We start from the raw sequence: 12,195 nt of genomic DNA, 5'->3' as shown, positions 1-12,195 counted from the left end.
TTTCCGATTCTGTGTCTCCCCCTCTCTCTGCCCCTCCCCCGTTCATGCTCTGTCTCTCTCTGTCCCAAAAAAAATAAATAAAAAAAAAAAAACGTTGAAAAAAAAAAAAAACAGACCAAAAAAAAAAAACAAAACATTTTGAGTATTTTCCCATGACCTTAATTATTCCTTTATGTTGGAGAGACTAAAACATGATTTGTCATAACTAAATAATACTCCATTATCTGAATGAGCCAAAACTAATTTAACCATTTTCCTACAGTCAGATATCTTGGTTTTTCCCACATGTATAGTTATAAAAAAAAAAAAGAATACAACGGTAAATTCTTATATGTAAGCTTTGTGCCTATACTTAATTATTAACTGAACTTGTGGGAGCTGCTTAAGTTAACTAATATACGCTAGAGAACAGCATTTCACCAATTGTTTTCCTTGAGACATCAATAGGGATTCTATGAAATGAGGTTCTCTGGTTAAATAAATTTGAGAAATGTTTCATACCTACCCTTGAATAAGTGATTCACAATCACAATAGCACTAAAACCTTAGAGAAGTCCTCTGGTAAAGAAATCCATCTCATTTTATTTTTAAAGCTTTCTTTAACCTAGTGTTTATCAATGACTTTGTTAACAGCAAATACTGTCTCACAAAGCAAAGCCAATAAGCCACCCTTTTAGAAACAGCTTTGGAATCATCCCCGCCCCCCCCCCCCAAGTGAAGTTGCTTACCTTCAAGCACCTTTAAGAGCTTGTCAAGTCTAAAATTACTCTAGATGAGTATTTACCCAATGAATATGAAAACCTAGTTCAAAAAGATATATGCACCCCTATGTTTATTGCACCATTATTTACAATAGCCAAATCATGGAAGCAATCCAAGTGTCCATCGACAGATGAATGGATACAGAAGATGTGGCATGCATATATGGATATATGTATTGTATATAAAATATATATTATATATATATACACAATGGAATATTGCTCAGCCACAAAAAAGAATGAAATCTTGCCATTTGCAGCAACACGGATGGATCTAGATGGTATAATGCTAAGTGAAATAAGTCCGAGAAAGACAAATACCATATGATCTCATTCATATGTGGAATTTAACAAAAAAATACAAATTAAAAAACAGACTTTTAAATATAGAGAAAAACTTGGGGCGCCTGGGTGGCTCAGTCGGTTAAGCGTCCAACTTTGGCTCAGGTCACGATTTCACGGTTTGTGGGTTTGAGCCCCACATTGGGCTCTGTGCTGACAGCTCAGAGCCTGTAGCCTGCTTTGGATTCTGTGTCTCCCTCTCTCTCCACCCCTTACCCACTCATACTCTCTGTCTCTGTCTCTCTCAAAAATGAATAAACATTTTTTAAAAATTTAAGTATAGGGACCAAACTAATAGTTACCAGAAGGGAAGTGGGTGAGGGATGAGTGAAACAGGTGAAGGGGATTAAGAGCACACTTCTCATGATGAGCACTGAGTAGTATATGGAATTATTGAATCACTGTATTGTATGCCTGGAACTAATATAACACTGTATATTAACTACACTGGAATTTTTAAAAATAAATTTTAAAAAATAGTAACTAACAAATAAATAAAGTTACTCTAGATGAAATAATTTGAACAAAATCCTGTTTACGAAGGAAACCTCCACTGAGAATCCCTGCCTAGTTTTACATCAAATGTCATAGAACTTGTATGCTCGCTGCTCTGTAAATATCAGGTACCAGCCTTTGGCCAAGACGGACACAGATGTGCCCTGAGGTCTGCATGACACTTTCTGTTAATGTTGTTTCACAGGGACAGTGACTGGTATCCTTCAAGAGAGCTATTTTGTAGAGTATGCAGTCCAGATGAGGAGCTAGACAGCAGGATATTTGTCATTGAAAACAGAGGCCCCTTTTAGCTGTCATTAGCTCTATTCAGTCATTCACTGAATGGATAGACATACGAGAGCAAGCTTTGGCGGAGTAAGCCGGGATGGAACCTGGAGGTGCCTGGGAACCTGGGAGGAACCTGGGAAGTGCTGTGCGAGATGCGCGCCAGTGAGCACCAAAGATAACCATCACTGTTCTGGAATTGTAATGGGGTACGTCCTCTGGGCCAAGGAATTTTAAGGGGCCTTACAGGGCCATGGGCAAGGGTGACATAGACTTCCCAAGCCTGTGGCAGAGACCATTTTGTATCACGTTCATGTAATGATCCCAAGACCCAAACGATGGTATTGTCTGCAATGTCCACTACTGGGGGAAGAGTATTAGAAGTCTCTTCACCATCCTCATTGAGAAGACTCTTGGCTGCAAACTTGGGCCTTCTGAAGAAGATGTTGAGTATGGAGCAGATCCATTTCCCCCTATTTGGCAATCTGTGTGATTCCAGGGGTTCTGTGCATGGTTTGAACCATACTGGGGGTGGGAGGTTGGAAATCACAGTGCCCAGCAGAGAAGCCCAGCAAAGCTGATTTCCCCTAAGACCAACTAAACTGATTCCAGAAGTCCAGAGGTTCCTACCTGTTACGCATGTGACCTCTAGTGGCCATAACCGGTAAAACTTGCTCCAAAGATGGGTGGTTTTGTGGGAATACTCACAGGAAAGTATCTTTTAATGTGCAATACTTGATTACTTTCTATATTAACCCTTCGCCCTCTTCACGATTCTCTTTCAGCATACATACCACCATATAAGTTAGCCATAATCAACACGATTTGGTTTCCAGACAAGACCCAATTCTGATTGTTACTTTAGCTAACGTAACTTGGGCTGGCATTGACATCTGAGTCTTTGTGGTCTAAACCACTCACAGATGTCATGGCATCGACCCTGACTACATCCCAGGGTTCTGTAAGGATCAAACGACATGAAGCCTATCTAAATAAATAAAATTCCATATAAATGTGCTTGCTATTACTGCAAAGCCATTGAGTCTGTGATTCTATAGACCACGGTTGTTTTCTTTCATGGAGTTGGTGAAGACATTTAAGCTCTTCCGTCAAATCCTTTGTTGGGAATTTTGTCCCAACCCACAATCATGTAACAAGTGGCTGCTATGTAGATGTCATAATGTACTTACTGGTTCATTCAACAAACATGAGCTCCTACCTTATGCCAAATACCCCAGTGGGTACTGGGGTCCAGCAATGACCAGGAAAGACAAAGTCCTGTTCTAACGGAGTTTACACTGAGCTGAGTTAAAGGATTCATAATGGCTGAAATTGCCCCTATCCTTGGTTGAAATGTAGTTTAACTGAGAAGAGAAGCTGAAAGACCCAGGTATGATACAATCCGGTATGTGAAAAGGCTTTCATAGAAGCATAAACAAAGTGCCTTGAGGCAGGGATCCCCCTGTGGCCGTGTGAAAGAGTGAAGTTAGAGCAGTGAATATGGACTCTGCCTTCTGGACGATTAATGCTGGAGGGGTGACTTCTGGGAAATTATTTGGAGACCCATGAGGTCACCTGGAAAATGATCAACCTGGCGATTTGGTGTCTGTTTCTGGTTCTGGAAGAGTTGCCAAAATTGTATGCAGAACATGCCCTTGAAATTGCTCGTTCTTACTTGGTAGACATATTGTTCTTTGAGATTCTAAATAAGAAGTAACCAGATTCACTGGATGCTCCCTGTTTTAAATATTAACTTTATACACTATAAATATAAATTTAGTCCTTATACCAACTGCATGAGGTAGGTACCTCTAGCATCATACCCATATGCTGGTAGAGACCCTGAGGTAGAGAAACACAGTAAGCAACCTGCCCAAGGTTATTTGGCTGCAGACAGTGGTGGGTTCACCCCCAAGCAGCTGGTTCCAGAGCTGCATGCTCACCACTGTGCTGTATCATTTCTCAAGACTTCATCTCAAAGTCCATGGGAACTTTTAGAGACACACACAAAACATTCAGGGTAATACTGCCTGAGGTCTAGGATTGTTTCAAAATATTTCAGTGTGAAAGAAAGGAAGGAGGGATGGATGGAGAAGCCATGGGGCTAATTATTTGGGGTGGCTGGGTGGCTTGGTCAGTTAAGTATCCAACTCTTGATTTCAGCTCAGGCAGGATCTCACAATTCATGAGTTCAAGCTCCATGCTATCAGCACAGAGCCTGCTTGGGATTCTCTCTCTCCCTCTCTCTCACCCCCTCTCCCATTAAAAAAAAAAAATCTTGCTATGATTTAATATAGTTGATAGATCTCTGGGCATCATTATAGCATTGCCTGTTTCCATAATAACAAATATAATCCATTGCTAGTGAATTTGAGGATTTTGAAATATTTATTGTCTTACTGTCAATATCAAAAGACTTTTTATTAATGATCTGGGTAATTTAGGTCAAGGTAATGAGTTTCACTAAGTTATTGATGCCGATGGAGTGCCCTGTGTATTGAAAACTACTTGGCACCTAATATGCCAAACATCATGGCCATATGCCTTCTGTTTTAACCAATAAGGATCGATTTTCCTGCCAAAAGTATTTGATAGAATAGCAAAATGTCTGAGTGAGAAGACACCTCAAAGACATCTTCTTCCAAAATTCTTATTTTATAGCTGGGAAAGTTGAAGCTTGGAGAACTTACATGATCAGCCCAAGATAAGAGTGGGAACATTAAATGCCTGCGTACAGTGAACACATAGCTAGTTAATGGCAGTGCGAGAATTAAAACCTGGGTTTCTTGAACTCTAGGGGGTGGGGAGGGTGTCCAACTCCCATCAAGAGGAGCCATGCCCAGAAAAGGTCTGTGGCAGCCCACGTGGAGACATGGTCTCCAGGCTTCACCTGTGACTGCAGCTCCAGCAGGCAGTTGCCAAGTTAGAAGTCTGGGGAGGAAGGTGAAGAAAGACGAGCCACCTTCTGCTTGAGAATGGAAGGGGTCAAATGGATCTTCATCCTCCCCTGGTGGTTTCCAAACTTTTAGATCCAAACTTTTAGGTTTTGTGTGTTTCCTCCACATCCCCTGTTCACACACACCAGCTGTGTCTCCCACAAGGGGCATGGAAAAATCATGGCTGTTGCACCTGAAGATGCTTCTCAGTGGTGTAGTTGGGGCTCTGTGGCAGTGAAATCCCCCTGTGATGGGCCAGAAGCGAGGGCCAGCCATTTCCCAAGAGGGAAGGATGCAGACGGTCTTAATAAAAGCATCTGGAGTCACCACCACCACACCATCCCAGTTGACCTAATCTCCTTATCCTGAGAAGTCTTATAGGGCACTTCAGAAGGTAAAATCTCACCTTTCCCATGTCTGATGCACACCTTTCTACAACACTGAACCTGCCTTTGTCGGTGGCATTCCTTCCTTAAGGTCTAGAGGTCTCAAACCACATGCTTTCCAGGACCCCAGCAGGTAAGGTAAAGAATGAAGTTGGCCAGGGGTACCTGGGTGGCTCAGTTGGTTAAGTGTCCAACTCTCAGTTTCGGCTCAGGTCATGATTTCACAGCTTCGTGGGTTCAAGCCCATGTCGGGCTCTGCGCTGATAGTGTAGAGCCTGCTTGAGAATCTCTCTCTGTCTGTCTGTCTCTCTCTCTCTCTCTCTGTCTCTCTACCCCTCCCCTGCTCATGCTGTCTCTGTCTCTCTCAAAATAAATAAATACAACTTAAAAAATTTTTTTAAAAAAATGAAGCTGCCCAGTGTGAGACCGGGGTGACCTGGAAAGAACAAGCCTAGTTCTCACTCAAAGGTTTTACAGCGCTGTTTTGTCCATGCAGAAAGGCTCAGCAGGTCAGCTGCCCCATCGGCAGCTTCTGGTGCAGGGAAAGAACCTGGTGAGGTTCTTTTGCCTCATCTGGTACCATCGCCAGCACCCTGGGACCTCAGCACGGCGTCCCTTTGGAAGAGCCTGCTTTCCTCAACTGCAAAAAGTGGGTTTCTGAGGCTTGAAGGCACTGCCCTCTCTGACGGTCGGATTCAGGAATCCGTGATGGAGCACATGTCCCCAGAACAACTGGAGCCAGTGTCTGACACGTATTTGCAAAGTGCCTGTGGGCCTCCTTGGTCTGACTGACTTTTAGCACTGGTGTCCTCGAGACCTTTGTTGGATGGGCTTGTGACATTATCTTTATTAGCTTTCAGTCCCTGTGCTCAGGTGACCAGCACCATTCCGGGACCACTCTGTCAGAGGTTGCTTTTTGCCAGTGTTCTTTCTAGAAGCCGTCATGAGCAGACGAGCTTAGAAAGGGTGTTCTCTTCGTGTTGTTTCAGGGAAAATAGAGAAAGTCAAACCTCCTTCATCCCCCTCACCTGAAGGCCCCAGCTCGCAGCCTGACTTAGCCCCCGAAGAGGCTGCCGGATCCCAGCGGCCCAAGAATCTGATGCAGACCCTCATGGAAGACTATGAGACACACAAATCTAAAAGGCGTGAGAGAATGGATGATAGTAGTGTAAGTTTTTCCTCCTTTCCTCCTTCACTCGTCTGAGGGCGAGCGGCAGCGTGGCGTTCGGTGTTCCAGGTCAGGCGCGGGCGTGTGTGCACTGGTCTGGCCGGCATCCTGGTTCCAAAACCCGTTTTCAAATGTGTGGTTTAACGTGACTGGAGTCGGGTTTGGGTTTTTTGCCTTGTTTCTCAAAAAATGTTGATCACACAAGGGGATCCGGAGCTGGAGCTCACGGGCACGCTGGTGGACGGGATGCTTGGTGCGTAGGGAAAACAAACAAACAAACACGTAAGGACAACACGGCGGGGGGGGGGGGGGGGGGGGAAGGACACGAGCATCCTGAAATCATCCCCAGGCACCAGGGAGCTGATGGCTGCCATCGCTGGCCTGCCCCGTAGAGATTTTATCTGCCTGGAGAACGGGGGCTGTGCCCTTCCTCCCGTGTCTGCTCCGAGCGATCCCCATAAACGTTACACCGCGTTGGAAAGGCTGACTGTGTCTTGGGCTATTACCAAGCCTGTGCGTACAGTTTGGTAGGAAAGAGATATTTTAAACGACAGTTAGAAGCCACAGGGCTACCCTGCTATCCTCAACCCTCAAGACGGTTGCACGTGACACTCACACGGACCCTGAAGGAAATCATCTGCTCCGTGGTTTCTTTCTCCAGTAAGAGATGTGAGGGCTGCTGCTCCCCACAGCCACCCCCAGCCAGGAGCCCCGGGACCAGCCTCAGGGGCCCATGCCCCCCTCCTGGGAGTCTGGTGGCCTTAGTCTCTCCACATTCCCATCCCCACCCAGTTTCACTTAGGTCGTAAGTAGCTTGACTCAGTTGAATGCACTACCCAGTTTACCTGGACAGTCCTGGTTTGTGCCTGTGGTCCTGGTGTAATTTTTAACAGCATCCCCTTTCACCTTTAAAAGTGCCCCAGTTTGGATGATAAATGATTGGGTCACCCTAACCTCGAATGCTACAGGCTCGTAGCAGGATTTCCATGCTGACCTACTGCCTTTCATATCCTGGTTGACTAACTTAAAAGATTTCTGAAATTGAAGCCAGATACTGAACGATGCTTTTAAAATATTTAGCGGCAAAGAAAGCAGACACATGTAGAGCAGCCTCATGGCTCACTGCGTCCCCAGGCTCTCCCTTGGGTTTGTACCTAAGCTGCCTGGAATACTGATTCAGGTACTCTTGTTAGGCTGGAGCATTTGGGGGCCATTCCTCATTTGCATAGTGGGACGGAGCCTGGCCCTCCGTGGGTGCTGCAGACACTTTTGTTGCTTGGGCTCCTTCCCCAAGCCCATAGGGCTTCAGCCCATCAAATCACCTTAACCAGTCCTTCTTTGCAGCCCTACTTAAAATATGGAGTTTACCTTCAGGTATTTTCTGGAGCCTGTGCTTTTGATGCTTAGTGCTGTAAGTGGCTTCTTTTCTCCCAGTGAGTCCACACCATATGTCAGCAGCTCTGGCAGAAGTCAGCTGAGTGGACCCCTTGCATTCTGGCATGGAAGGGGAAGAACAAATGGAAACACTTTGCATGTGACCCATGCAAGTGTTTTCTGAGCACATTCTGCATATCTCTTGTGTGCGCCTTCTGTGTTGGAGGGCAGACATTAGAGGAAAATGCTACCCAAAGAAGTGAAGAGCCGACTCCTGCTCATTCCACAGGCAGAGGCTGGCAGCCGCCTTCATGCAAACTCAGGAGGCAACCAGATTGGCTTTCCCCTTTGCATTGAGGAAGCTACTTGGAATCAGCATTTTAATATACTGATTACCCTTCGCTTACGCAATAAAGTGGCAGCCTCCTGTCTCTATTTTTCTCAAGTAAATAAACATTTCAAATAAGGAAGAAAACCTACTAACTGATCAGGCTGTTAACATCCATAGATCTTGAAGTCAAAGCCAAGTGTCTTGCACCGTTCTTGATATTACAAGAGAACCAAGTCCGTTGTTGTAGAAAATTCTTAGGAACAGAACAAAACCTATCCAATGCACTACATCCTCTTTTAAGAGACCTGAAACTTCAAGAACATATTCAGATTGCTTCTAAAGCAAATAGATGATCATCAGCCAAACTTCATTTTAGAGCCACGTCTGACCTCACCTCTTAGCCCTTTTAATTCAGGGGACCTTTTCTACTGTATCTACTCAAGTCACTGGAGAATGTGTTGAAGTTTACCTGCAGGAATGAACAAACCATTTGTTTTCCTAGCCGATCTCTGGCCCCTTCTTTAATTGTCTCTTCTACTGGAAGGCTAATAACAGAGAGCAAATGGATTGCGTGATGTATGACTGTATAACTGGCTTCCCTGTCCCAGAAGCTGGTAGTTCTGTTTTCCTGGTTCCATTCACCCACATTATTCTGAGGGGGAAACACGGCTTCTTAGATTGTCCACCCTCTAGGAGCCTCACCCAGCTCACCTGAGTCCAGTGTCACCTGACACATCCATCTGCCAGGATTCCTTCCAGTAAGTCACTTGGCAACACTATGAGTCCCTCACACATGATCAGGACCAAACCATGTGTTTGCCCATAGGAGGCAGTGAGTTCTTTCTGGTTGGCATGAAAACAATTTGACTCACTTGCTAAGGAGGAGGAAGACCTAAAAACCAAATGGGGCAATCGTGATGTAAGTATAGTGATACGTTAGGCACAATGCTATTATTGAGCTTGAAGGACAGAAGAAAGAGAAGACAGAGAAGCCAAGGGAAGCCATGCCTGTAGTTTCATGAGTCGTTTTTGCCAACCCCCGAGAAAAACATCATGGCCATCAAAACAGATTCAGTCCCCCCACCCCGGGAGCAGCAGTGGTTGCTGGAGTCCTGTCCCCAGGTCATTGCCAGCTGAAGTTTTCCCACTTTATAAAAAATCATATGCAGGCCAGGAAGGAAACCTCTGGCTCGTGGACCCCCTGCCATGGGGATGGTGTGAGGGAAGGAAGCTGTAACATCCAGTAGCCTTTTTCATGTCCCTGAGCTGTCCCCCTCTTCTGCTGGAAACAAGGTGACGGTCAAAGAACGATAGAAGATGGGAAATTAAATCATGACTCTTGGAATATCTACCACACGTCACTGCATCGGGAATATTAAGTCATCTGTGGATGTTCTGCTCATTTCGCAGTTGGTGAAAAAGTCGATAACAAAGGAATGGGAGAAAGCCCCTTTTCTTGAAAAGTTCTCCCCAAATGGCCATCACTAACTCAGACCTTGAGCAGGTGCCCACCCGCCAGTGTCCTTGTACTGTGTGACGTGGTCACTAATGAATGTCTCTGTGCTGAAGGCTTCAGCCAGCCCCACTGACAAATGGACCCCTCACCTAATTTGGGGGTAAGGAGGTTGCTACCCCACCCCTACCCCCTAACCCTGGCTGTTTACCAGCCTTTACAGGGCCTTTGTAAGAATGTTTAAAATGGCGCCATTTTTCATCGGCCAGGATGCACCTGCCATGCTGTGAGGGGAGTGGGGGCACTGAACTTCAACCCCGCCCCCCACCCCTCACCCCCTCCGCCTGGTGCTTTTGTGCAGTGTGCGCACTGCACATCCAGATGCAGCAGTCCTGTTCTTGCTGTGGTTTTCTCTTATCTGGAAATGTTTTCTTATGTGGAAATGTGCCCTTATCTGGGCCCGATGCCATCTCTGGTCAGTCATGTAACACATGATGGACTGATGAATCATAGTTTCCTAGAGGGTTCCTTGATGCCTTGCAAAGGAAAGATATGTAGGCAAAACTGTTTTTCTGGCCAGCTATTCTCCCAACCTGACCTGAGCTGAGCCTCAGAAAACCATGGGTTCTTGAGTCAGTGATGCTCTTGAACAGGTTGGTGGGTTTGCTTTCTCTTTCTCAATTAATGCTGGTCTGCATCCCAATCACAGTCTCCTGGGGCATTCAGCCCCAGCCCCACTTCTAGCATAGGATCTACTCTTGGTCGGTTTTCTACTGTCTCTCTTACACCAAAAATAGATACTGAGAAGTATTTCAGCCATCCCTGCCTGTCTTGAAATAAGAAAAGACCTCACTTATTCTCCTGGGGTAAGTCAAAGCTGGGGGCTAAGCAGTTACTGCTTTCCTGAGAATTCCTCGCACACGTTTCCCACCAACCCAAGACACCCCATGGCCCACTCTCATTGAGTGGATGAGGGAAGCGCACTCAGGGCCCCACACCCCAGGCTCCACAGGAAGCCCAGCTTACAGTCAACAGTGTTTCGTGCTGCCCAGATTTCTCCTAGCTGCTCACGAAAGAGGAGGTACGAAAAGAGGAGGAAAGCTCCAAGCTCATCAGCCCCCAGTCATCAGCCCAATCAGTACAGACCTGTAATTTTCAAGCAGTTAGTGATCACAGACATATGATCCCACCTAGCCATCCTATGGTTGCCAACGCCAAAGCCCAGGAAATGCCTCCAGTGTCCTAAGCTGTGTAAATGTGAGGTCATCACCTCAGTTCCAGCAGAGGCTGGCCAAAGCTGGTTCTTCTATGTGATCTCCCATAGCTGGCCCATTTTTTTTTCTGAGCTGTTCTTGTGGAGGCTTTTAGTCTCCTACAGGTACTAAAGGGTCACTTCAGTTGCTACAGGATCACCCCACTCTCAGGAACTTATCCAGACCCCCAGGATAGTGATGAGGGGGGCCGTGGGCCCTCCCCAGGCAGTGCCGTTCACAACTCACCTACAGAGATTCTGCCTCTACGAACCTTGGATCCAAATCAACTCCTGCCTGTGGTTAGTGTCTTTTTTGTGGGGGACAATGGGCTACAGGACCGCTGTGGGGCTCAAAGGAACTACGGGAAGAGAAAAGGCTATTTGACTACGGATTCCAGCAAATCCAAAATGGTCATCAAAGACCTTGTTGGTGGGCAGCTGGTTGCATACTGGGGCGGGGAAGAATCTTGTTAATTCAAAGCACAGAAAACAGAAGCGACAAATCTTGAATTAACAAAGTATGGCTTATCTGATATTTTTATCAATGCATAACAGGGTATCTCCTCGCTCCAAAAGATACAGATTTTTCAATAAACTAATATCAGATGAAGCAAGTCTGGCGTGGGTGTATAATGGCCTCCCGTGTCACTTCCCCGCTCGTCTGCCCCCAGCGTGGTGCCGATTCCCGGCTGGGGGGTGTTGTGTGAGCGTGTCTCTGCTGTGTACTAACCCTGCTCTTTTCCCTCTCTGCCAGTACACCTCTAAGTTACTGTCTTGCAAGGTGACTTCCGAGGTACTTTTCCACTTGTTTGTCTTGGTGTTCCTGCATGCCTGACCCAAGTGCATGCTCTTGTGGTTGGCCGTTTCCTGACATGTTAAAGGAGAAGGGCAAGAAAGCAGCTCATCTCCATATTTCTTTCTTCCAGCCTTTGCGGAACTGGGGACTGCCTGGAAATGTTGGGGTGTATGCAACAGTGCTACCCGCTGCTGTGGTTTGCTGTGCTGTGGGGGGGGGGGGGGGGGGCTGGAGAAGACCTCGCCCTGCTCACGGATCTGGAGGGTGTTTGCACTCGAGGACACGGACGTTAGTTTCTCCAGGCACTGATAGCAAATATACTCGGGTCTGGTTAGAAAACAAGGCCGCTCAAGCGGACCGAGCTGTTGATTCTGACCAGTCCTTTGGTTGCCATAGCACAAATCCAGAGAGTTCGGCTCCGTAGCCTCAGGACAAGTTACTCCAACACCGAACCATCCCAGTGCCCACTTCCCTCCCTCCCCCGATCTTGAAACCTGTTTTTGTTTGTTTTAGAAGCTCCTGTCAGTATTGAATTTCCCCGAACCTCCTCCTTTCTGTACAGTTTCCTTTTACACAGATTTCACAAATACCTGTGCTGTGAAAAGTCACAGTGTTT

The 12,195-nt window shown here is 46.2% G+C and overlaps 1 protein-coding gene across 12 annotated transcripts in view; it reads left to right on the top strand.

The window, feature by feature from the left end:
* PALM2AKAP2 (PALM2 and AKAP2 fusion) overlaps nucleotides 1-12,195 on the top strand; it is a 484,510-nt gene that overhangs the window by 463,268 nt on the left and 9,047 nt on the right. For 8 of the 12 annotated variants that reach the window (XM_058694604.1, XM_058694609.1, XM_058694612.1 and 5 more), the window contains 2 exons: nucleotides 6,195-6,373; nucleotides 11,538-11,576. The exons of 2 other annotated variants lie outside the window; for them this stretch is intronic. In XM_058694604.1, the coding sequence (XP_058550587.1) occupies nucleotides 6,195-6,373; nucleotides 11,538-11,576 (218 nt within the window). The remainder of the gene's footprint in view (nucleotides 1-6,194; nucleotides 6,374-11,537; nucleotides 11,577-12,195) is intronic. 2 more of the 12 variants (XM_058694605.1, XM_058694611.1) reach the window with 1 other exon arrangement.

Source organism: Neofelis nebulosa, chromosome 12, assembly GCF_028018385.1.
Source record: "Neofelis nebulosa isolate mNeoNeb1 chromosome 12, mNeoNeb1.pri, whole genome shotgun sequence".
Classification (NCBI taxonomy): domain Eukaryota; kingdom Metazoa; phylum Chordata; class Mammalia; order Carnivora; family Felidae; genus Neofelis; species Neofelis nebulosa.
The sequence above is the reverse complement of the archived record's forward strand: the minus strand, read 5'-3'. Positions and strand labels throughout refer to the sequence as shown.